The sequence below is a fragment of the Stegostoma tigrinum genome, chromosome 25, assembly GCF_030684315.1.
Source record: "Stegostoma tigrinum isolate sSteTig4 chromosome 25, sSteTig4.hap1, whole genome shotgun sequence".
Lineage (NCBI taxonomy): Eukaryota > Metazoa > Chordata > Chondrichthyes > Orectolobiformes > Stegostomatidae > Stegostoma > Stegostoma tigrinum.
In genome coordinates, this window is record NC_081378.1 from 51,450,536 (window position 1) to 51,478,006 (window position 27,471).

Below are 27,471 nucleotides of genomic sequence, written 5' to 3' on the forward strand. Positions count from 1 at the left end.
ACTCTCTCCACCTATCTTCTTTACTCTCCATCTTCGGTCCGCCTCCCCCTCTCTCCCTATTTATTCCAGTTCCCTCTCCCCATCCCCCTCTCTGATGAAGGGTCTAGGCCCGAAACATCAGCTTTTGTGCTCCTGAGATGCTGCTTGGCCTGCTGTGTTCATCCAGCCTCACATTTTATTATACAGGACTAAGGATGTTGTACTTAAATGCACACAGTATATGAAACAAGGTAAATGAGCTTGTAGCACAGATAGAAATTGGTGGGTATCCAGAGATGTGGCTGCAAGACAATCCAAGGATAGGAATCCTATCCGAAAGGACTGTGGGGTGGAGTTGTGTTGTTAGTAAGAAATGAAACTAAACTAAATCAATATCAAGATTGATAGAGAGTTGGAGGATACAGAATCTGTGTCGGTCGAGCTGAGGAACCAAAAAGGGGGAAAAGACCCTGATGGGAGTTATGTGCAGGCCTCCTATCAGTCGTCAGAATCCAAGGAAGAAAGTAAATTGATAGATAGAAAAGGCATGTAAGAAAATCATTACTTCAATAATCACGGGGTCTTCACTATGTAAGTGGGCTGGGAAAATCAAGTTGGGAGCGAATCTCAAGCAAAGGAATTCCTGGAATATCGACAACATGGCATTTTGGAACAGTTTGTGGTACAGCTCACTAGGGACAGGCAGAACTGCGTTTGGGAAAGTTTGGTGTAATGAGGCAGGCTTGCTCAGGGAACTTAAGGTCAAGGAACCCCTAGGGGACAGTGACCTTAGTATGATAGGATTCACCCAACAGTTTGAAAGGGAGAAGCTGAAATCAGATGTAATGGTATTACAATTGAATAAGGATAACTACAAAGAAATGAGGGAGGAGCTGGCCAGAGTTGGTTGGAGGGGAATGCAACATTGAAGCAGTAATGGCAGAGGTTTCTGGGATAAATCTGGAAAAGCAGTGGCCCAGTGTATGGTTGGACTGTTAATCTATAGACCCAGGTAACATTCCAGGGAACATGGCAGATGGTGAAATTTGAATTAATTGAAAATATGGAATTAAGAGCCTAATGATGGCCATGAATCCATGATCAATTGTGGAAAAAAAATCCATCTGCTTCAGTAACGCCCTTTAGGGACGAGAACTGCCATTGTTACCTGATCTGACCTACAGACTCACTGCATTTAGGGATGGGCTAGCCAGCAATGCTCTCATCCTGTGAATGAGTAAAAATAATCAGGACGCACAGCAAGAATTCATCCCAACGAAGAAGAAACATACTAAGGGAGGATGAGGCGACCATGGCTGACAAGAGAAGTCAGGGACAGCATAAAAGCGAAAGAAAAAGCATACAGTGTGGTCAAGATTAGTGGAAAGCCAGAGGATTAGGAAGCTTTTAAAAATGAGTAGAGGACAGCCAACAAAAACAATAAGTGGGAAAGAAGATGAATTATGAAAGTAGGCAGCTAGTCACATGAAAGTAGATTATAGGAGATTCTTTTAGATATCTAAAAGATAAGTGAGAGACAAGATTGGATATTGGACCAGTGGAAAATGAGGGCAGAAAAGTAGTAATGAAAGACAAAAAAATAGTGGAGGAAGTGAATTGGTACTTTGCGTGCTTTACTAGTAGGATGCCAAAACTTTGAGAGTCAGGGGGCAGAGTTGAGTGTAGTGGCCATCACAAAAGGGAAGATGCTGGAGAAGCAAAATGGTCTGAGGGTGGTTAAATCACCCGAGCTGGATGGACTACACTCTTGATGTCTGAAGGAGATAGCTGAGAATATTGTAGAAGGATTGGTTGTGATCTTTCAGGAATCTCTGTAGGCAGGGAGGGTCCTGGAGGATCAGTGTCAATATGTAAAAGCTGTGGACTTAGGAGTGATATTTAGAGTAATTGAACAGTTATCTTAGAGTCCTACTAGATACAACAACTACTTGCAGTTTTTCATTCAGGAAGACATCCTTATAGAGAAGGTCAGGGAGCCTGAGCAGGTCATATGTGGGAAGTTAGGGAAATGACAGAAGGTGCTATCAGACAAATGCAATGTTGAAATTGAATTGTGGAGGGAGATATAGAAAGAAAGGAAGGGGTTAGACAAAGATATGTTAGTGAGGAAACGTTTTTTGAGAATTCAAAGCTGGGGATGGTGAAGATGTTGATGTGGGTATGACCATATTCAGCAATGAGAGATCTGAGCTGATTTTCGCTGAGTTGGAAGTCAGCAATCCTGGAATGTGGTAGATGGAGCAGATTTTTAAGGTAAGAGGAGAGAGATTTTAAAGACATGAAAGGCAAATTTTTTCACACAGTTGGTGGTTTGTATGTGGAGTGAACTTTCTGTGGAAGAATGGATGTGGGCATTAAAGACACTTGGATAAGTACACGCATAGGAAAGGTTAGACTATTTTCTAAATGGGGAAAGGCTTTGGAAATCTGAAGCACAAAGGGACTTGGGAGTCCTAGTTCAGTATTCTGGGCCAGGAACAGGCGGAATGGGACTGGTTTAGTTTGGGATTATGTTTGATATGGACTGGTTGGACCAAAGGGTTTGTTTCTGTGCTGTGTGACTCTATGACTTGAAAATGGCTGATGTAACACCCCCATTTAAGAAAGGAGGAAGGCAGAGGACAGGAGATTATAGGCTAGTTAGCCTGACCTTGGTTGGAGGTAAGATTTTGGAGTCAATTATTAAGATAGAGATTGTGGAGTGCATGGTAAAATAGGACTGAGTCTGCACAGTTTCATCAAGGGGAAGTCATGCCTGACAAATCTGAGAGAATTTTTGGAGGAGATAATGAGGAAGTTAGACAAAGGAGAGCTAGTGGACGTGATCTATTTGGATTTCCAGAAGGCCTTTGACAACATGTTGCATAGGAGGCTACTAAATTAGATGAGAACCCATTGTGTTAGGGGCAAGGTAATGGCATTGATAAAGAATTGGCTGACTGGCTGAAGGCAGAGAGTGAAGACTAAAGAGGTCTTTTTCAGGATGGCAGCCAGTGACTAGGAGCGTTCCGCATGGGTCAGTGTCAGGACCACAGCTCTTCATATTATATATTAACGATCTGAATTAAGGGACTGAGGTCATTGTTGCTAAGTTTGCAAATGAAACAAAGAGAGGTGGAGGTACAGGTAGTGTTGATGATATAGTGAAGTGGGGAGGCTGCAGAAGGACTTGGACAGGCTAGCAGAGTGGGCAAAGAGAGCGGATAGAATACAACTTGAGAATGCATGAGCAGAAGGAATAGAGGTGTAGACTATTTTCTAAATGGGGAAAGGCTTTGGAAATCTGAAGCACAAAGGGACTTGGGAGTCCTAGTTCAGTATTCTGTTCAGGTTAACATGCAGGTTCACTTGGCAGTTATGTTGCAATGTTAGCATTCATTTCAAAAGGGCTAGAATAAAAGAGCACTGATGTACTACTGAGGCTGTATAAGGCTCTGGTCAGATCATATTTGGGAATATTGTGTGCAGGTTTGAGCCTCGTATCTAAGCAATGATGTGCTGAAATTGGAGGGGATTTTAAAGATGTTGAGAAGAATGATCCCAGTGATAAAGGGCTTGTCATATGAGGAGTCGTTGAGCACCCTAGGTGTGTAGTCAGTGGAATTTAGAAGGACAAGGGGTTGGAGGTCCTGATTGAAACTGACAGAATACTGAGAGGCCTGGAAAGAGTGAACGTGGAGAAGATGTTTCCATTGGCAGGAGAGACTAGGAGCTGAGGGCACAGCCTCAGAGTGAAGGGTGACCCTTTAAAGCTGAAATAAGGAGGAATTTCTTCAGCCAGAGGGTGGTGACTGCTGCAGAGGGCTGTGGAGCCAAGTTATTGAGTGTATATAATCAGAGATTAATAGGTTCTTGATGGCTAAGGGGATTAAGTGTTTTAGGGAGAAGGCAGGAGAATTGGGTTGAGAAACACATCAGCCATGATTGGCAGGCAAACCAGACTTGATGGGCTGAATGGCCTAATTTTGCTCCTACATCTTATAGTCGTATGGATAGGCAATAGGTATTAAATGGGCCAAATTAACTCCTACTGCACTGTAAGAATTCTGTTCTTTGCTATTTACATCCTCTGCTTGTGTACAGGACTCAGGTGTATACTTTGCAGGTCAGGGTTGTCCCTTCAGCAAGACTAGAGACACCAGCTTGTTCCCAAAGGGAGTTGTGGACGTACTTCCTAAAAACAGAGTGGGATTCAGTCAGCAGAGGCGGAGAGAGGGACGCTGGCTACGCAGCACTCTGGAAGGGTTCACAGGCAGATGCCAGTCTTTATTCATTTATATATGGTTGGTCCATTCTGCTTCAAACTGTAGCCAGTCCAGTTGATTTAAGTTCACAGTCTAATCCATTGGTTTGTCCTTTGTCTACACCAGAGGTTCGAGCTTTAGTATGAAGTGATCTGAATGATAAGGAGGATTTAAATATTCGGTGGAACGTTTGAGCCTTGCAAGATTTTTACTCTCAGAGAGTGCGGCTCAGACACGGTCGCGGTGAGAGAGTGAGGCTCAGACACGGTCGCGGTGAGAGTGTGCGGCTCAGACACGGTCGCGGTGAGAGTGTGCGGCTCAGACACGGTCGCGGTGAGAGTGTGCGGCTCAGACACAGTCGCGGTGAGAGAGTGCGGCTCAGACACGGTCGCGGTGAGAGAGTGAGGCTCAGACACGGTCGCGGTGAGAGAGTGAGGCTCAGACACGGTCGCGGTGAGAGAGTGCGGCTCAGACACGGTCGCGGTGAGAGAGTGCGGCTCAGACATGGTCGCGGTGAGAGAGTGAGACTCAGGCACGATTGTTATACTTTATGATTGGTTTTGGTTTTGCAATGTAATTATGTACATAGAACATCGAACTGTATAGCTCAGGAATGGGCCCTTTGGCCCACGATGTTGTGCTGAATATGATGCCAAATGAAGTTAGTCTCTTTTGCCTGCCACTGGCCCATATCCCTCAATTCCTTGCATATTCACATGCTTATCTAAAAGTCCCTTAAGTGCCCTTATCATATCTGCCTCCAGCACCACTCCAGCAGTGCGTTTGAGACTCCTGCCACTGTGTGTGTGTAAAAAAAAACCTGCCCGTCACATCTGCTTTGAACTTTCCCCCTCTCACCTTAAATATGTGCTCTGTAGTATCGGACATTTCACCTCTGGGCAAAAAGATACTGACTGTCAGCCCTATTGATGCGTCTCATAATTTTATAGATTCCTGTCAAGTCTCCCCTCAGTCTGCGCCTCTCCAGAGAAAACAACCCAAGTTTTGCTAGCCTCTCCTTATAGCTCATATCCTCTAATCCAGGCAGCATCCTGGTAAACCTCCTCTGCACCCTCTCCAAAGCCTCCACATCCTTCCTGTAATGTGGCGAACAGAACTGAACACAATACTCTTACATAACAAAGTGTGGAGCTGGATGAACACAGCAGGCCAAGCAGCATCTCAGGAGCACAAAAGCTGATGTTTTGGGCCTAGACCCTTCATCAGAGAGGGGGATGGGGAGAGGGAACGGGAATAAATAGGGAGAGAGGGGGAGACAGACCGAAGATGGAGAGAAAACAAGATAGGTAGAGAGGAGAGTATAGGTGGGGAGGTAGGGAGGGGATAGGTCAGTCCAGGGAAGACGGACAGGTCAAGGAGGTGGGATGAGGTTAGTAGGTAGGAAATGGAGGTGTGGCTTGAGGTTGGAGGAAGGGATGGGTGAGAGGAAGAACAGGTTAGGGAAGCAGAGACAGGCTGGGCTGGTTTTGGGATGCAGTAGGGGAAGGGGAGATTTTGAAGCTGGTGAAGTCCATGTTGATACCATTGGGCTGCAGGGTACCCAAGCGGAATATGAGTTGCTGTTCCTGCAACCTTCGGGTGGCATCATTGTGGCACTGCAGGAGGCCCATGATGGACATGTCGTCTGAGGAATGGGAGGGGGAGTTAAAATGGTTCGCGACTGGGAGGTGCAGTTGTTTGTTGCGAATCGAGCAGAGGTGTTCCGCAAAGCGGTCCCCAAGCCTCCGCTTGGTTTCCCCAATGTAGAGGAAGCCACACTGGGTGCAATGGATACAATATACCACATTGGCAGATGTGCAGGTGAACATCTGTTTGATATGGAAGGTCATCCTGGGGCCTGGGATGGGGGTGAAGGAGGAGGTGTGGGGGCAAGTGTAGCACTTCCTGCAGTTGGGGGAAGGTGCCAGGTGTGGTGGGGTGGGAGGGGAGCGTGGAGCGGACAAGGGAGTCGCGGAGAGAGTGGTCTCTCCGGAAGGCAGACAAGGGTGGGGATGGAAAAATGGCTTGGGTGGTGGAGTCGGATTGTAGATGGTGGAAGTGTCGGAGGATGATACGTTATATCCGGAGGTTGGTGGGGTGGTATGTGAGGATGAGGGAGATCCTCTGGGGGCGGTTGTGGCGGGTCAGGGCGTGAGGGATGTGTTGCCGGAAATGCGGGAGATGTGGTCAAGGGCGTTCTCGACCACTGCGGTGGGAAAGTTGCGGTCCTGGAAGAACGTGGACATCTGGGATGTGCGGGAGTGGAATTCCTCATCCTGGGAGCAGATGAGGCGGAGGCGGAGGAATTGGTAATAGGGGATGGAATTTTTGCAAGAGGGTGGGTGGGAGGAGGTGTATTCTAGGTAGCTGTGGGAGTCAGTGGGCTTGAAATGGACATCAGTTTCTAGCTGGTTACCTGAGATGGAGACTGAGAGGTCCAGGAAGGTGAGGGATGTGTTGGAGATGGCCCAGGTGAACTGAAGGTTGGGGTGGAAGGTGTTGGTAAAGTGGATGAACTGTTCGAGCTCCTCTGGGGAACAAGAGGCAGCGCCGATACAGTAATCAATGTAACGGTGGAAGAGGTGGGGTTTGGGGCCTGTGTAGGTGCGGAAGAGGGACTGTTCCACGTAAACAAACTCACAATACTCATACACATGGCCGAACCAAAGTCTTATAAAGCTGCAACATGACATCCTGATCTGTACTCAATTCCTCAATCAATTAAGGTAAGCATGCCATTTGGCACCTTTACCATGCTTTCCACTTATGTGGCCACTTTTAGGGAGTTTTGGACTCAAACTCCAAGATCCTTCTCTATATCAATGCTTTCAGAGTCCTGCCATTAACAGCATACTTTTCCTTAATATTTGATCGCCCAAAGTGCAGCACTTCACACTTCCACAGATTAAACTCCATCTGCCAGTTCTCTTCCCATGTCTGCAGCTGATCGTAATCACACTGTATCCTTTGGCAACCTTTTACACTGTCCACAACTCCATGATCTTTGTATCGTTGGCAAACTTACTAACCCACGCATCTACATTTTCATCCAAGTCATTAATATATCACAAACAGCGGAGATCCCAGTATGGATCCCTGCAGAACACCACTAGTGACGGACTTCCAGCCTGAAAAACGCCCTTCCACCACTACTCTCTGCCTTTGATGGGCAAACCAATTCTGAATCCACATGGCCATGTCACCGTGGATCCTATGCATCTTAATCTTCTGGATGAACCTACCATGAGAGACATTGTTAAAAGTCTTACTAAAGTTTATCTAAACAACTCTGTCCTCATTGATCACCTTTGTCACCTTCTTGAAAAATTCAATGAAGTAATTAACATGTGACCTGCTCAGCACAAAACCATGCTGACTGTCCATACTTAGGCTATGCTTTTCCAAATGTGCGTAAATCCTATTCCTAAGAATCCTCGCCAACAGCTTCCCAGCTACTGATGTGAGACTCACTGGTCTGTAGTTTTCTGGATTATTTCTATTTCCCTTCTTGAACAGAGAAACAACATTAGTACTTTCCAGTCCTCCAGGATGTCTCCAGTGGCTAGTGGGGAATCAAAGATCTTGGTCAAGGCCTCAGCAATCTCCTCTCTCAATAACCTGGGGTAGATACCCATGGGCCCTCGGGACACATACACCTTAATGCTCCTCAAGAGATCTGACACTACATCTGGGAGGGTGGATATATTAATGTATAATTGGGTGTCCAACCCTTTCCAATCACAGCCCCCACCCCTCTCTGGAACTGTCTTGTAATTGGTGCTGGATGTCTAGTTGAATCTATTGCTTTCCCAGGGAGGGAGGTAGGTATTACCTGACTGAAGACCTGGCCTGTCACCAAAGACCAGGGGTAGAACTTTACCCTTAAGGCTCAGGTCACCACGTTACACAACCTGGAGTTGTAGGTCATCATGTTTAAAGTCAGGATTGTCTGTTGATATGGTTTATCAAGCATCAGCATCGCAGTTGGTGACTTTTCCACCCTTTCTTAAAATGCATACAAATTCATAGGTACAAATGAAATGGGAGCAGGATTAGGCCATTCAGCCCTTTCAGCCTGTTCTGCCATGTTAGAAAATGATGGCTGATCACCTATCACAGTCCTCTGTTCCCACTTTCTCCCCATACCCTAAGAACTACATCTAACATTTTCTTGAAAACATTCAATATTTTGGCCTCGACTGCTTCCTGTGGCAGAGAAATTTTCACCTGCCTCCCCACAGCCCAAATAGAGCACCCTTTTGGGAGTTGTCATGGTGACCCACTGCCCCCTTACACAATGCCCCACTCTAGGCCAGTTTGCGACAGTCATGTCCAATCTTCCCAGACAATGTCCACAGTCCTTTTGCCTTTTTTTTTACAAGGAGACAGTTTTGCTTCTGGCTTTACAGAGCAATTGATTGCTGGCTTTTAAATTTCAAACCTGATTTTTATCCCAACAACATGGCTGGAATCACAGTGTTCGACTCTGCACCGAACATTATTTTCTTTCTCATTCTTGTCTCAGGCAGTCCCACATTAGGTGTGGCAACCTTTTTTGTAGCCTCCAAGGGGATCAATTTTCTGAAAAAAAAATCCTCTAGAAAAGGAAATGTTACGGGGTGGGGTGGGAGGTGGATTTTGCAGTTTTTGAAGATCCGGCCAGATTTTCCACCCCAGGAATTTCATTGGATAGCTAGGGTGGGGAGAGTGCTCTGAGCTGTCAGCTGCTCAGCAACTTCCCGAATGGGTCTTAAACCCCTCTGCCTCCGGTCTCAGGGCATCTCAATCTGTGTCAAGGTATCAGGGATGCCAGTTCCTGCACTCGTAGCTTTATTCAATATGTTCCCAATTTAGCGCTAAGTTTTCCAAGCTTTTAAAAGGCTTACTTTACAGAAGCATGTTTGACTTTGTGCATTTGTGACCAAAGTGAGGTGAAAATACCAGATTGACAGGCCACCCTCTTGTTTAGCTACTAGACATTGGTATGATTCAGCATTCTACTTTATGTCTGGCATAAATATAGTCAGATTGCAGTTACACCGTTGCACATGTCTTGATGGTGTTTTTTGAACACATCTTGCAGCATTGCCCGGAATACAGTCACTATTTGGACCCCGAATCTCAGACTCTATTCATCTGTCTCTGGCCTTATGGACAACAAAAACTATAACTTGCATTTATATAGCACTTTTCACACACATTGCACACAATTCTTTACAGCATTGATGTCAACACCTCAGTGTTATCAAAAAGCATTTATCACCGAGCCACGTGAGGAGATGTTAGAACAGGTAATGGAAAATTCAGTCAAAAGTGTGGGCTTTAGGAAGGCACCTGAAAGGAGAGAAAGATTTAGACAATAGACAATAGGTGCAGGAGTAGGCCATTTAGCCCTTCGAGCCAGCACCACCATTCATTATGATCATGGCTGATCATCCACAATCAGTATCCTGTTCCTGCCTTATCCCCGTAACCCTTGATTCCACTTTCTTTAAGAGCTCTATCCATTTCTTTCTTGAAAGTATCCAGAGACTTAGCCTCCACTGCCTTCTGAGGCAGAGCATTCCAAATATCCACCACTCTCTGGGTGAAGAAGTTTTTCCTCAACTCTGTTCTAAATGGCCTGCCCCTTATTTTTAAACTGTGTCCTCTGGTTCTGGACTCCCCCATCAGCGGAAGCATGCTTCCTGCCTCCAGAGTGTCCAATCCCTTAATAATCTTATATGTCTCAATCAGATCCCCTCTCATCCTTCTAAACTCAAGTGTATACAAGCCCAGTCGCTCCAATCTTTCAACATATGATAGTCCTGCCATTCCAGGAATTGACCTCGTGAACCTATGCTGCACTCCCTCAATAGCAAGAATGTCCTTCCTCAAATTTGGAGAGCAAAACTGCACAGAATACTCCAGGTGCGGTCTCACCAGGGCTCTGTACAGCTGCTGAAGGACCTCTTTGCTCCAGTACTCAATTCCTCTTGTTATGAAGGCCAGCATGCCATTAGCTTTCTTCACTGCCTGCTGTACCTGCATGCTTGCTTTCATTGACTGATGTACAAGAACACCTGAAACACCTAGATCTTGTTGTAGGGAAGGAGTTTTTTTTTACTCCTTCCTTTCCTCCCACCATTGTTGGTGGTGCCTTTGGCTGTATGGGCCCCATAGTCTGGAAACATTGAAACATAGAAAATACGAGCAGGAAGGAGGAGGCCATCAAGAACCCTCCATCATTCAGTAAGACGATGGCTGACCTTCTGTCTCAATCTCATGATCTCACTCTCTCCCCATTCCTCTTGACACCATCAGCATTTAGAGATCTGTTTATTCCTTTCTCAAGTATATTCAGTGACTTAGCATTCACAGCTTTTGTGGTGGAGAACCCTGCAGGTTCACCGTGGTCTGAGCGAAGAAATTTTTCTTCACCTCAATCTGAAACATGCTGACTTGTATCCTGAGACTGTGAACCCCTGCCCCCATCATCCCTGTATCTAGTCTGTCCAGCCCTGTCACAATTTGATTTCTCAAATAGTTCTCTGCCCAGTATAAACTAAACTCTAATGAATACAGGCCCAGTTGACCAGTCTCTCCTCATAGGATAGTCCTGCCACCCCCAGTATTGTCTGGTTAACCTCTGCTGTACTCCCTCTTTGGCAACTATACTCTTTCAAGGAATTTCCTCACAAAATCTCTCTCTCCCCACTTCTCTCCCTTGTCAGGTAAGCCCCTCCCTAAAATCCCTCTCCTTGACCAGCCCCAATATCTCCTTCAGTCCTGAGGAAGGGTCACTGGACCCCAAGATGTTAACTCTGATGTTTCTTCACAGATGCTGCCAGACCTGCTGAGCTTTTCCAGCAACTTCTGATTTTTGTTGTTAATTCCTTCCTGGGCTTGGCATACTTTTGTTTTTGGATATTCCTGTAAATGACTTTGTTTTGTTTGTTAAAGCAGCAATAAAGCTGCGGGTAGCTGTTGACAGTCAAGTTGCAGGATTTCCTGTGAGAGAGCACCTTGTGCTTGGATAGTTAGAGAGAACATTTCTGTGGGTAGAAGATGTCAGTCACTCAGCAGTCTATGATTCATGGGACAATTGACCCAGTCATCTCCAATCTTACTAAAGGATGTGCCATTCTATGCAGCCTCATACAGGTAGAATCATAGATTCCCTATTGCATGGAAGTTAGCCATTTGGCACATCTAGCTCACACCGACACTCCAAAGAGCACCCCACCTCCCTTCGCTATCCCCGTAATCCTGAATTCCACAGGGCTAATCCAGCTAGCCTGCATATGCCTAGACACTATGGGCAATTTAGCATGGCCATCCACCCCAACCTGCACATCTTTGGTCTGTGGGAGGAAACTGGAGCGCCCAGAGGAAACCCACGCAGACATAGAGAGAACATGGAAACACCACACAGACAGTTGCCGGAGACTGGAGTCAAAGCTGGGTCCCTGGCCCTGTGAGACAGTAGTGCTAACCACTGAGCCACCGTGCCACCCACCAGATGCTGGTAATGTTTGCTGATGCTGCCCATTTTGGGCAGTGGTTTTATTTCTCCCTGTGTAAATATTAAGTTAAACTATCCGTATTACTAAAAGTTCTTACGCATGGAAGAATTTCACGAGCTGAAATTGATATTTGCACCTGAAGATGTAAATGTTTTTGTTTGAGTTGTGGATGATAAAGACCATTTTAAAAGGAATAGTTGAAGATGTAGAACCATGAAGAATGATGCTGTCAATAGAACTGATACAAAAGAATAAGTGCTTGACTTTTAGTGGAATTCAAACATTCATTTTAAATTTTATTTTCTGTATTGAATTAGTTCAGCAATAGTTGCAGGAATGGATTTTGTGAGAATGTTAGCTTGTGGTATTCAGTTCATGAACGATCTGTTCCAGGTTTTCACATACCATGATAACCTTGATTCTCCAGGCTAGCAAGAATCTATTTACATCTATCTTAAAAACATTTAATGACCCTACCTCTGCTGCCTTCTCTCTGATACAGAGAATTCCAATCAAACAGCCTTCTAAAATAAAAGAAAATCCTTTCATCTCTGTCCTCAAATATCCAGGTTTGGTCTGACAAGTAGTGAGTAACATTTGCAACATCAACACTAAGATAGAATCCAGCCATTGTCCCTTACATTCAATGTCATTATCATCACTAAATTTCCTGCTATCAATATCCAGAGGGTTACCATTGACTCGAAACTGAACTTGGCTATCCATATAAATGCAGTGGCTACAAGAGCAGGTCAGAGTCTAGGAATACTAAAGAGGGTGACAGACTTCCTGATTCCCCTCTGCCTGTCCACCATCTACAAAGCACAAATGAGGAGTGTGATGGAATACTCCCCACTGTCTGCGTGCGGCATCAACAACACTCAAGACGCTTGACACCATCCAAGACAAAGCAGCTCATTTGATCGACTGCCTTCAACATTCAGTCCCTTCATTACTACTGCATAGCAGCAGCAGTGTGTACCTTCTACAAGATGCAGTGGAATGAGTCACCAACACTTCAGCAACATCTTTCATAAGTCCATAAGATGTAGGAGCAAAACACATTGAGTCTGCTGTGCCATTCAATGAGATCATGGCAAATCTGACAATCCTCAACACCACTTTCCTACCTATTCCCTATAATTCTGATTCCCTTATGATTGAAAGTCTGTCATCCAAATTTCCATCTTGAAGGAGAAGGTCAGAGATATGTCGGAATACCATACCCTGCAAGTTCCCCTCCAAGACTCACTCACCATCCTGACTTGGAAACATATCACCATTCCTTCAATGCCACAGGGTCAAAATCCTGGAACTCTCTCCCTAAGGCCATAGTGGGTCTACCTAGGTGAACTGCAGTGGTTCAAGAAGGCAGCTCACCACCACCTTCCGAAGGGCAACTAGAACTGAGCAATAAATACTGGGTAGCCAGCAATGCTCATGTTCCATGAATAAATTAAAAAGAAAAGTACCCCCTTTTCCCCCATTTACTGGGGCACTGTTCCAGATTTCCATGACCCTTTGTGTGAAGCAGTCCTTACTGAGCTCCTCAATGGCCCAGCTCTAATTTTAAAATTGTGTTCCCTTTCCCTGGACCTCCCCAGCCAATGAAAATATTTTCTCTCTTACTCTGTACCAAATCCTTTAATCACCTTGAACAGCACTATTAGAACACCACACAATCTCCTGTAGACAAATGAATACAAGCCTGAAACCTGTCTCATCATTTCTCCAGATATCACTGTGCACTATGCTGTGCAGTAGTCTATCCTTCCTGAAATGCCACACTTAAAAGTGTGGTTACTCTAAATGGGGTTTAGTTGGACTTCGGTACACATGCAACATAAATTCTGCCTCTATGTATTTCAGGCTCTTGCAAACTAGGCCAATAGTTTTTTAAATTTTTTTTTCTATCCACTGGCTTCTCATGATTTCAGTTCCTGGATTTCTCCCACAACCCTGAGTTTCTGACTATTTCGAGAATGCTGTGATTGCTTTTTCTCAGCTCCAAAGTGATGATCTCACACTTCCCCACATTGAACTCCAACTGCCAGTGTCTGACTGTTCGTTTAACTTATTAACGCCTCAGTTTGTATTCACACAATTTACTTTTGCCCCTAGCTCAGTTTCAACAGAAAAGTTGGACATAATGCTCCTTTTTCTTTCATCTGATTCATTAATGGGAGATGTGCACTGTCAACTTGAGTACAACTCCTTTATTCTGACATTCTCTGTAACCTATCCGTGAAATAATTCCCTGTCGCCTCCAATTTCATGGAGCCTTGTTTTTGCTTAAAAGTCTCTTACATTGCTTCTTGTTAAATGCCTTCAGGCCGTGATTAAATGGTGGAGTGGACTTGATGGGCTGAATGGCCTTACTTCCACTCCTATGTCTTATGGTCTTATTTCATATAAATATCATTGCTTGGCATTCTACTAATGCTCCTATTTAGTTACCTCCTCAAAAGTGTCAAGTCATTTCAAGAGATAGTAAGAATTACTGATGCTGGAGTCAGAGATAGCACAGTGTGGAGCTGGAGGGACACAACAGGCCAGGCAGCATCAGAGGAGCGGGAAAGCTGATGTTTCGGGTTGGGACCCTTCTTCATAACTTTACAAATCCTTGTTGTCCCATTGATCAATTCATGTTTGTTGAAATACTAAGATAGTCTATCCCCAATAACAAATTTAACTAATTTCCCCCAAACTGACTATCAAGCAATCTGTCATTTCTGGGGTTTTCTCTCAGTGGCCTTTCTTAAAAAGCACAGTTTAAGTGGGAAACTCCCCACCCAGGAAGGTATTTCCTGAATTCAACGAGTATTGAAAGATTGTGACTGAAGAATCAACAGTTTCACCCTGTAATACCTCAAGATTAAAGCCATAGGCTCTTGGAGTTTTGTCTACCTTTAGTCTCATTACATCTACTATTATTTAATTTCCAATGAACCTGGTTAGTTCCGCCCCTCAGTTTATTTTTCATTTGCCTTGTAACCTTGCTATTTTAGCCTGAATGGTCTCCTGCAAAGATTGATACAGAATTATTATTAAGAAAGATTACCATTTCCTTATATCCAGTCACAATATCACTGTCTGACCCAAATGCTCTTAGCCACTCTGTTAACACTGTTGTAAAATGATTGAGTGCTGTGCCTGATATTACTTGCACTTTTTTTCTTGTATACCTTTCAGTAACTTTTCCCCACTTTCTTTGTATCACTTTCCTGTCCTTCACTTTTATCCCAGTCTATGGAATCTGTCTTTCTTGTTCTTTTTTTAAAAAGTCCTTTCTTTTAGTTTAACACCAACTCCTCTTTTTGGCTGTGTTTGTTTAATTGCATGGGTACCCTTCAGGGACATGTGTAGATCTTATATTCTACCAAATACTTTTGTGAACACCTCACACTATTCATAACTTGTTTGTGTTATTAATAAGCACTATGTAGCTCATTTCTGGTTTATTTTTCTAAATTTGGTCTTATCGAGATTTAAACTTTTTTTTTTGGTTCAGCCTTCTCCGTATCAAACCCTAATACTGAATTCTCTATTCTGGTCACGTGTGTGTTCCCTTTCTTATAGATTATTGAAGCATATAAATTGAAAAAATCTAAGAAAGATTTGAATAAGCTTGCAAAAGAAAACTAGAATTTTGGGGTATGCATTGCTAATGTGGAACCTGCCACAAGATGAAACACAGCTTCCAGGGGTCAAAATAAAATTTCATAAATCTCATTCTGAATTTTTACAGTTCTTTTTCTCATTCTCACTAATTTGATTTATGAGGCGATAAGGCCACACAGTAACAGTACCTTCTATAATGGTGTCAACATCAACTCTCACAGGAGCAGAATTTAGAAGAATTCAATAATATCCTCAATATTGACTAATCTTTCATTCAACTGAAAATTACATGCACAAGGAAAGATGATAGGCATGAAAGTTGCCAATTATTTTTGAGGAAAAGTGTTAAGTCAACACAAATAAAAACACCCAGAGGTAAATGCAGACTAGTTAGGCCACAGCTAAAATATTTCCAATGTATTTGCATAAAGTTGGAAGATTTTAAGCAAGGGGTTATCACCGTTTTACTGTATCTCAGTTCTTAATCTCAGACTTACACTGAATCATTTGAACAGTGTTCATATCAACAACGTCTACTACATTTCCCCCTCCATATAGTAGTGCTTAACTGACCTAGCCTTAATTGAGAGATTCCACATTCATTTGTGACGAATTAATTGCACCAATGATTTCAAACTTACCAGGCTCCCAGTTAGTTGAATATTCTTTTCTGGCAGATCACCCTACACTCCCTTTCTGCCTCCTTCCCCTGCACCCATTTTCTTTAGGACCTCCTTCTTCAGCACTGAGTCATTTAAATCCACCTCCTCCTCACTGCTAACATTCCCCCAACCCACCCTGGCACCAGCAAAAGATCCCTCACTCACTACTTCCCAATGCTCATTTCTGCTCTGATCATGATTGTTTCTGTCCTGTGGGTGACTCTCATCAGTAGCAAGAATGGGAGAGAAACAGCCTGAGATTAGAGGAGAAGTTCCTAACAGATTCTGTCTCCCCTATATTCAGGGCCACCTATTCTCTGATGAATTGCCTCGTGCTTGAATTTTCCCTCAGTGTTTTGAGGGTGAATTTACTTACTGGCCCACAAGTAATGTGGTTAGCAGCAAAAACAAAAGCCTCATAGTTCAAGGGCAATTAGGGATGGGCAACAAATGTTGGCCTTGCCAGTGACGCCCACATCTCATGAAAGAATTTTTAAAATGTGCTTGGTACGTCTGATAAGTTTGGTGGATTGCTTTAATATCACATATATTGAAGTACAGTGAAAAGCTTTGTTTCCAAGCAGATCATAGTAAGCAAGGATGTACATATCAAAGGTTGTAAAAAGATTTAGACAGAGGTATGCAGTTTACATTGCACAAGGCATGCGCTAGGCAAGATCAACATTAGCAAGATCAGCATTATTTGAGGCTAGAGAGTCTATCATCAGTCTGATAACAACTGGGAGGAAGCCGTCCCTGAACCTGCTGGTGTGTGGTGTTCAGGCTTCTGTATCTTCTGCCTGACAGAAGAGGTTGTAGGAGATCATTACTAGGATGTGATGCGTCTTTGATGATGTGGACAGCCTTTCCAAGACAGCGAGTGATGTAAATAGAGCCTACAGCTTCCGTGATGGTCTGGGCTGTGCTCATCACTTTTTGTAGTTTCTTACGGTCCTGGGCAGAACAGTTGCCATACCAGGCCGGTATGCACCCGGACAGTGTGCTTTCAGTGGTGCATGTGTAGAAGTTGATGACGGACCTCACGGATGTGCCAAATTTCCTGAGCTGCCTGAGGAAGAGGAGGTGTTGTTGTGCCTTCTTGACCGTCACAGTTATGTGGGAAATCCAGGGCAGGTCATCAGTTATCGTCACTGTGAGGAATTCGATGCTCTCCACCCTCTCAACCTCAGTTCTGATGTAGATGGGGGTGTGTTCTCCTCCCTTCTATCTGAAGTCAGTTTGGGGAATGTTTCTTCATATCTGAGACCCCAACCTTAAAAAGTACAAATATTTACCAGTATTATCTTAAAAATAGCGAACTGGTTTCATCTTTTTCATCTGTTAGTGACATGAGGCAACCAGCCTATTTTTAACCTCCTTCACAAAGCATAAAGTAAAAGCAAAGTGAAAATTTGCATTTCTCACAACCTCAGGATGTACCATTACATTCTGCATCAATGTTGAAGGATGTTAATAGGAAATGCAGTTATCAGTTTGCACACAGCAAGGACCCACTGAAAGAAATGAAATAAATGGCCAAAATCATCTTTTAAATTTTCTTGTCATTTGAAGGATAAGTATTGGCCAGAACACTTGAGGAACTCCCCACTTCTCCTTTCAGTATCTATTATCCCCACCCAAGACGACAAATAGGTCCTCACTTCAATGAAAAGCAACATCTGTGACAGTGTAGTACTCCTCCCTAGGGCCTGTGGATTACATCAGGGCCAACTATCTCAGGCCTCGGACTCTAGGAGCCACAGTGTTCAGACCCAGGCTAGGAACAGCACCAGGGTCAGTGATTTCTGTCCCTGCTGCTCCCTCAATATTGCACTGAAGTGGATTAATAGTTCAAGTTTCTGTAGTGGATTTGAACTGACAATGATCCAACTCAAGAGACAGAAATATAATTCAGACGTGGCTTTCAGCAGATTTTGCTCTGGGCATTCCCATAACAATGTCTTCTCTTATATGAAAAAGTAGCTGGATGTAATGGGGAAAAGAGTGTTTACATCTTCTACTGGTTCCCCAGCTGGATATTAATTCAGTATTTAGAACCACATCTCACCCCTTTCAGATAGTTAAAAGCAGAAAAAATATCAGAGAAACTTAAGGAATCAAAATCCAATTAATCTTCAGGACCGTCAGGATTTTGCTATTGAGGAAGTGCAGCGTAGGTTCATGAGGTTAATTCCCGGAATGGCAGGGCTCTCATATGTTGAAAGATTGGAGCGACTGGGCTTGTATACACTTGAGTTTAGGAGGATGAGAGGGGATCTGTTTGAGACGTATAAGATTATTAAGGGATTGGACACTCTGGAGGCAGGAAGCATATTTCCGCTGATGGGTGAGCCCAGAACCAGAGGGCACAGTTTAAAAATAAGGGTTTGGCCATTTAGAACAGTGTTGAAGAAAAACATGTTCAGCCAGAGAGTGGTGGATATATGGAATGCTCTGCCCCAGAAGGCAGTGGAGGCCAAGTCTCTGGATACTTTCAAGAAAGAGATGGATAGAGCTCTTAAAGAAAGTGGAATCAAGGGTTACGGGGATAAGGTAGGATCAGGAGACTGATTGTGGATGATCAGCCATGATCATAGTGAATGGTGGTGCTGGCTCGAAGGGCCGAATGGCCTACTCCTGCACCTGTTGTCTATTGTCTAATGTGGCCTACGTCTTAGGATTCTAAAATTTAAAAAAGCAGCAGAGATGGTGATGCACGTGCAGTAATTTTCCAAAATTCTGTAGATTCTAGAACTTTCCTAGTGGATTGGAATTTAGGAACTGCAGTACTGCTTTTCAAGGAAGGAGAGAGAGACAAAACCAGGAATGACAGGCCTGTTCACCCAACATCAGTTGTCGTGGAAACTACTGACATTTTTATTACCAAAGTCTTAACACTGCACCAAGAAAATTATACAAAGTAAATGTGGTTTTATTGAAAAGGGGATTGTGTTTGATGAATTTATTTCGAGGATTTAACTAGAACGGTGGATAAAAGGGATACAATAGATGTAGTATAATTGCATTTCCAAAAGTCACTTTATAAGGTACCACACAAATGATTAATTGGTCAAATAACGGCTCATGGAGCTGAGGTGATATGTTAGCATAAATTGTGGACTGTGTAATCAAGATGAAGCAAAGAGTCAGGCTATGCTGAGGACAATACTGCAGGAATCAGCACTGGAACTTCAGCTGTTGAGAATGTATATTCATGCCTTTAGCATAAAGACAGAAAGTGATGCATCTACATTTACTGATGATACAAAGTTGGCTGTAGAAATCAGAGATAGGAGATAGCAAGAGCTGCAGATACTGGACTCAGAGTCAATACCCTGTGGAGCTGGAGGAACTGATGAAGGGTCCTAACCTGAAATGTCGACTCTCCTGCTCCTCTGATGCTGCCTGACCTGCTGAGTTCCTCCAGCCCCACACTGTGTTGATTTGTAGAAATCAGAGTTGTGAGCACCCCACAGATTGCAAAGAAATGAAGTGACAGAGCACCAAGCTGATGGATGGAGTATAATGTGGAGAATTGTGCTCATACTAATAAAAATCCAGAATAACTTCTAAAGGACGCAAATGTTTAATTGTCACTGTTCTTCTGCGAAGAATACGGGAAGTGAATTCCTGTACAACAAGCGATTAGGATGACAAAAGGCATCTATTGCAAGATGATTGGAGTATGAGAATGGAGAGCCCTTGGTGTAATTCTACATTGCATTGAGAACACACCTGGAGTATTGTGTGCAATTTTGATCCCCATTTTTTAAAAAGCAGACAGCTATTACTGGACACAGTATAATGAAGGTTCGCTGGTTTGGTTCCTGGGTAATGGAAGTTGACCTGTGATGAGAAACTGAATAATTTGGGTCTATATTCCCTGTAGTTTGGAAGAATGAGAGGCGAGCTCATTGAAATGTACAAGATTCTGAAGTAACTTGACAGTTTGGACGGTGAGAGGTTGTTCCTGCTGGTGGGGGATACAGGGGCACTGTCTCAGTGTCAACCAACTAGACTGAGACGAAAGAAATCTCTTCACTCAGAGGGTTGTGAATCTTTGGAACTGTCTGCCCTGGGTGGCGGAGCTGGTGGGTGGTTTGGTTAGCTCAGGTGCAGAATAAAGTTAGCAGTGTGGCTTCAATCCCTGTCCCAAATACAATAGTTCATGAAATCCTGCCTCCTAACCTTACCTCATGCTTGTGGAGTTGTCACCTTCAAGATATATATAATCAATTGTCTTTCTGTAACAGAAAGGAATGTCTATGATCCTTTGTGGACTATTGCTCCTTATCTACCCCAGAGAGTTTGGATGTTCTGTTGCTCAAGATATTTAAGACTAAGATTGAGCAATTTTAATCTCACAGGCAATCAAGGGATGTGGAGTGATGGCAGGAAAGTGAAAGTGAGGCAGAAATCAGTGCTGATCATACTGAATGGAGCTGGCTCAATGCTCAACTCCTGCTGCTGTCTCTCATGTTCTTGTCTTTCCCAGGACACGATCTAGTTTGCTGTATGTTGGCTTGTCTTTAATAGTAAGATGTAGCTTTGTGGCTATGATGCTCTGAAAGATTTCTAATTGTACCAATGCTGTACAAGCAGCAACAAAGGGAAGCAGTAAGCAATGCAGGAGCAAGCCAGTTGAGTGGTCCTCACACTGAAAACAAAAAATGCTGGTAATCACAGCGGGTCAGACAGAATCCATGGAGAGAGAGAAAGCTAATTTTTTTGAATCTGAATGACTCTTCGTCAGAGCAGAAGTGGTCCTCGTACACATCCACTAGGAAACATAAGGTGACACAGCAGGTTTTCTTGACTATTCTCTACCCAGAATGAAAAATGAACTAGTGTGAAAAACATTAGTGTGAAAAAGCTTTCAATAAATCACAGGAGTTATTCAATGGAATGACTGAGTGATTTTGACTCAGTTTCGGTCAGTACCCTCTCTTAGAAACAGACAGGGGGCTGAAGTAAAGACTAAATCAGAAAACTTAACTGGGAGATGGTTTTGTAGAGGTGTTACTGGGCTAGTGATCCACAGGCCTGGACTACTAGTCTGGGACCTGAGCTCATGGCCCACTTCGCCAGCTGGTGAAATGTAGATCCATTTAACAAATCAGCAAGATAAAATTAATCTCAACAATTGGAACCAGGACAACTATCGCTGATTGTTGTTAAAAATGAAGCTGGTTCCTTAATACTCTTCAGGGACGGAAATCTGTTGTCTTGCAGTAAATCCAGACCCATAGCAATAGGTTGTCCCTTATCTGCTCACTGAAATGCCCTAAGAAGCCACTCTATTCCAGGGCAATTAGAGACGGGCAACAGTTATTGGCCTTTCTGTTGACTCCCATATCCCATGAATAATAAAAAAACTTGGGTTAATTTAGTTGGAAATACATTTTACTGTTTCACTGATGCATTTTTGTGTTCATCGAATGTAAGAGAGGCATTAAAGGGGTTAATCTGTATCTACTTATCTGTTTTAGGGATGGAGAGTGCGATCACACTGTGGCAGTTCCTGCTGCAGTTACTGCTTGATCAAAAACATGAGCATCTGATCTGCTGGACGTCCAATGATGGGGAATTCAAACTCCTTAAGGCAGAAGAGGTTGCTAAACTCTGGGGACTAAGGAAAAACAAAACCAACATGAACTATGATAAACTGAGCCGAGCCCTTCGATATTATTATGATAAGGTACTTACTGTATTGTGAACAGAAGAATATGAATCCAATTTGTTCTGACATACAAACTGAAACTGTGAGCTGGATTAGTTTAAAACCTTATAGATTTCAGAAAGTAATGTAAATAAGAAGGTGTGTTGAAAATAGGCTAGAGTACAGTGGGAGTGGGGTACAGCATACTGGGCATGGAGTACAGCATGTTGAGAATGGGGCTAGAATGTATTGGGAAAGAGGTGCAGTATTTTGTGAATGTGGATGCAGTAAATTGGGAACATTGCATTTGCTTTGAAGATTAGGTGCTTTTAGGAAAGGGCTGAAGTATTTTGAAGACAGAGTACAGAATATTGGGAATGGGAGTTCAGTGTCTTTCTGATGGCTGTATTTAGGTGCACTGTATCCGTAAAACATTTAATTGATTGGGGATCTGTGGGTATGGGATTTAGGCTTGTTTCTATGCGTGTCATTGGGAATTGGATTCAGTCCCAATGCTCTATCTGTTGAGATCTTAATCCCAATCTCCTGATGTGATTATTCCACACAAGAAAGGAGGGATTAAATCAATGCAGGAATTTTTTTATGTGGGAGTTTTATGTATTTACATTCGATCCTGACTTTGTGAGATTGTGTGCAGTTTAGCAACATATCTTGCCACTGTGTCAGGAAACCCTAAAAATGGAGAGGAGGAAACATCTTTAAGGTGGCGTCTGAGCTCCAGAGGAAAGGAGAATTTGATGGTTTCCTGGTATATAACTGAGATATTTCCTCACAACTAAAGAATGCAGGAATGTAAGAAGTCGGAGCTGGAGTAGCCCTTTCAGCCTGTTGAACATTGTCCTATTCAAAAAGATCCTGCTTAGGTTGCACATGATGAACCCCTTCCCACCTAATGGCCTTATCCTAAATTCTTTGAGTGTCCAAGTATTGGTTGGCCTCTGTGTCAAATATAATCAGGACTGAACCCCCTGGGATTGAGAATTCCAAAGTTTCTCAGCCCTTTGGCTGAAGAAATTCTTTCTCAGCTCAATCCTAAATGATCAACCCCTTATCCCATGTTCTAGATAACCCTGTCAAAGAAAATCTCTCAGTATCTACCCTGTCAAACCCATTGAGTTTTGTTTCTGTGAGATTTGCTGCCCCCTGCTGTCTGCAATCATTATGTCACTGGCTGAAGGTAACACAACACATGAGCTGAGGTGAGTGCATTCAGTATTTATTTTATAATGGCTAGTTACATACAGCCTGCAAATCTGCAGACGAGCAGAAATCTTTCTTCAGCTGAAATTCTTTTTCTGCTCAAATATCAAAATTGCCTGTTGTAATGTGCTGCCAAAGATGTTTAATATTGAGGCAGTAATGAAGGCAGCTTTTTCTCAGAACTGTGTGAAAGCCAAAACAAAATTGTTGACAATGTAATCTGTTCACAACTGTACTTCTGATTCTCTTTCAATCATTTACAGTTTGAGGTAACCTGAAAACTAACAGACTGAGGGAAAATTCTCAGCAGCAGGATTTGAGTATTGTTCTACAGGCACTGTAAAATTCATTTTAAAATAGTAAGCCACCCTAAATGTTGAATGGTGTTGGTTTATTCATTTATGGAATGAGGGGATTTCTGGCTAGACCAGCATTTATTGCTCATCTCAGATTGCCCAGAGGGCAGTTAACAGTTATCCACAATGGACCTGGAGGTACATGTAGACCAGACCAGGTAAGGACAGTGATAATGGGAACTGCAGATGCTGGAGAATCCAAGATAATAAAGTGTGAGGCTGGATGAACACAGCAGGCCAAGCAGCATCTCAGGAGCACAAAAGGTCTAGGCCCGAAACGTCAGCTTTTGTGCTCCTGAGATGCTGCTTGGCCTGCTGTGTTCATCCAGCTTCACACTTTATTATCCAGGTAAGGACAGTAGTTACCTTCCCAAAAGGATATTAATGAAACAGATGGATTTTTTCCAACAATTGACAACGGTTTCATGGTCATCATTGGACTCTTAATTCCAGATTTTTATTGAATTCAAATTCTACTATCTGCCATGGCAGGATTCGAGCATGGGTCCCCCAGAATATTCTGCTCTGAAGAAGGGTCACTGGATTCAAATCGATAATTCTACTTTCTTTCCACAGGCACTGCCGGACCTGCTGAACTTCTCCAGCACTTTCTGCTTTTATCCCCAGACTTTTGCTTGGGTTGCTGGTTTAATAGTCTGGTGATAATACAACAAGGTTATCACCTCCCCTCTACAGTGCTGCAGATTAGTTCTGGTTCCAGTGTTTGAGCTCAACTCCAGATTACTAAAGGTGTTCTTTAGGTGCTTGCTGGTTGGATCATTGTATGCATTGGCTTTGACCCTGTCTGCTATCACTGGCAATGATTGACAGTCTGCATTCTGATTCTTTGTGGGAAAAGGAAGAAATAAGCTGATGCAGGTGGAGCCCTCCCAGTGAAGAGGATTTATAATTTGTTGCACAGGAGTTTTAATTTTCTTTGACTGTACCGAACCTCACCTGGGAATGTGTGATTCAGCCATTACTCCTCAATGCCACAATGCAACTCCCCTGCCCTTCCATTTGAGAATCTGAAAGTACTTTTTCAGCTTTATCCATTAACAAGTTATGGACATAATTCATAAGGTGAGCAATATTGGCCATACCTCAAATTCCTTGTAGAGATCTACAGCACAGAAAAAGGTCCTTTGGCCTATCATGTCCGTAAAAGTCATAAACAACCATGTAACTATTCTAACCTCATTTCCCAGCACTTGGCCCACAGCCTTGGCATTGCAAGTGCACATCTAAATACTTCCTCATTGTCATGAGGATTTCTTCCTCCATCACCAGTCAGGCAGTGAGTTACAGATTCTCACCACCCTCCGAGTGAAAAGGCTTTTCCTCATATCTCCTCCCCCTCCGACCTTAAACCTTTGCCCCCTGATCATTGATCCCATCTGCAAGGGGAAAAGTTTCTCCTTGTGTACCCTATCAATGCCCCTCCTAATTTTATACAGCTCAAGCACAAACTATCTCAATCCCCTCTGTTCTAAGGAAAACAACCCCAGTCTGCCCAATCTCTCTTCGTAACTGAAACTCTACAGCCTTGGCAGCATCTTCGTAAATCCCCACTGCACCCTCTCCAGTGCTATCACATCACTCCTGCAATATGGATGCCAGAACTACACGCAATAGTGGCTCCTTAGGCCACTTCAAAGGGTAGTTCAGACTCAACCACATTGCTGTGGGTTTGGAGTTGCATGTAAGGTAAGGAAGGCAGATTTTACTTTTGATTCAGTTTCTGGGTGGCTAGTTTCATATAACTCTTTCAAACCCAAATCTATTTGTTGCATTACCATTAAAGGAGATGGGCTAAAACATACCAGCTTCATAGAAAGATAGGTACAGGATTAGTCCATTCGGCCCTTTGAGCCTGTTCTGCCATTCAATCATCCAAGTCAATACCCTGTCCCCACTTTCTCCTCATACACCTTAATCCCTTTACGCCTAGGACCTATCTCTAACTCCTTCCTGAAAATATTCAGTGTTTTGCTTTCAAATTCTTTCTGTGAGAGAGAATTCTCTGGGAGAAAAGATTCCTCCTCATCTCAGTCCAAAATAGCCTCCCCTGTATCCTTAACCTGTTCTTTGTCATTGGGAACATCCTTCCTGGGTTTACCCTGAATAATCCTATTAGAATTTTATAGATTTCGATCAGAAACCCCTCATTCTTCTGAATTCCAGTGAATATAGTCATACCTGAACCAATCTGTTTTCGTTCATCAATCCTGCCATCCCAGGAATCAGTCTAGTAAATCTTTGTTGCACTCCCTTCATAGCGAGAACAGCCTTCCTCAGGTAAGGAGACCAAAACTGCACACAATACTCCAGGTATGGTCTCACCAAGACTCTGTACAATTGCAACAAGGTACTCCTGCTCCTGTACTTGCATTCTCTCGTCATTGAAAGCCATCATATCCTTTGCCTTCTTCACTGCTTCCCGCACCTGCTTGCTTAATTTCAACAACTGGTGTATATGGACATCCAGGTCTTGTTGCATAGTTCACCCTTTCCCAATCTATTGTCATTCCGATAATGATCTGCCTCCTGCTTTTCAACCCAAGTGATTCCTATGGTACTCCACTACTTACAGGTTGCCATCCTGACAGTGATCCCAACTCTGATAGAGAGTCACTGTACCTGAAACAGTACCTGTGCATTCTCCCCACAGATGCTGCCAGACCTGCTGAGTTTCAGCAGTAATTTCTGTTTATTCCTCTATCCATGCTAACGTACAAACTCCAACACCATAGACTCGTACCTCATTAAGTAGCCTAACGTAGCCTTATTCAAAGCCTTCTCAAACCCAAATCTATCACACGCAGTGTGTTCCCTTTATCTATCCTTTTGCGACCTCTTCAAAGAATTCTAATAAATTGTCAGGCATGAATTCCTCTTCATGAAGCCTTGCTGTGCTATTACATCCTATCCCATATCATAAACTCTAACACTTTCCCAATAACAAACGGTAAACTCAGCTGGCCTTTAGTTACTGAATTTTTTTGTCTCCTGCGCTTTTTAAATAAAGGTGTTTTTTTTTCAGTCCTTTGCGACTTTTCCAGAATCTAATGGCTTTTGGAAAGTTACTACCAGTGCATCCATTATCTTAGTAGCTATTTCTTCCAATATCCAAGGATAAACTCATATCAGATTTTAGCCCCGTTAGCTTCCCTAGCAATTTTTCCCTAGTGATATTGATCTATATTGATCATTGCAAACAACGTGGTTTGCAGTATTCCTCTTGGAGGATTAAGGTAGCCTTTCTAAATCCATTGGAGTAAAACCGAAACTTCCCAATCCAGAAAGTACTATGTAGCTTTTGAAATTGTGTCTCAGGTACTGTTTGAGATATAAATACTGACTTGGGCACAAGGAGAATATGCTGCTTGTTTTGTAAATTGTGCTGCACATACACCTCAGAGGACAGAAGGGCATTGGGTTTAACATATTATCCAAAAGATGTTACCTCTGATGGTGCATCTCTCTCAACAGTGCACTCAAATATCAGCTTAGGCTATGTGATCAAATCTCTATATTAGGTTGTGAAAGCATGAATGATGGGATAGGTCAGCAGCTTAAAACAAATTATAACTTTAAAAAGGCTATATTAATACACAATGTCAGAGTATTAGAAAATTAAATCTGACACGAAGCCACTTGAAGTGTTATTAGGTCAGATGGTCAAAGATTTGGTCTAAGGAGTGCCTTAAAAGATAAAGAGAAAATTCCAGGGCAATTTTGCAATTTCCTCTCATCTTCTTGCTCCTTGAATATTTAGTCATTTTGGAATGTTATTAGTATTTTCTAATGTGAAGACTGATGCAAAGTATTTATTCAATTTCTCTGCCATTTCCTCTTTACTCATTACTATTTCTCTAGTCTCATTCTCAAAGGGGGCTGTTGTTCACTTTGGCCTCTCTCTTCCTTTTTATATACTTATTTCTTTGCTGTGAGCCAAACCTATTTTCTTAAATGTCTGAAATGTTTTTCTCAACCATCTTTGCTCCCAAATTCCTTTCCTAGTCCACTTCTACCAGCTCTGCACTCATTCCTTTTTAATTACCCTTAGCACATTTCATTCTGACCAAGTTCTTCCCTCTCAAACTGAATATTAAATTCAATAATGTTACGGTCACTATTTCTTAGGCGGCCTTCTACTCTGATATAATTTATTAAACCTGCCTCATTATGCATTATCCCTGG

General features: G+C 43.0%; 1 protein-coding gene across 1 annotated transcript in view; it reads left to right on the forward strand.

Moving 5' to 3' along the window:
* The window catches only part of elk3 (ETS transcription factor ELK3), a 122,763-nt gene that overhangs the window by 70,616 nt on the left and 24,676 nt on the right, over positions 1-27,471 (forward strand). The window contains exon 2 of the mRNA XM_048554544.2: positions 21,522-21,730. Within this exon, the coding sequence (XP_048410501.1) occupies positions 21,524-21,730 (207 nt within the window). The 5' untranslated portion in view covers positions 21,522-21,523. The remainder of the gene's footprint in view (positions 1-21,521; positions 21,731-27,471) is intronic.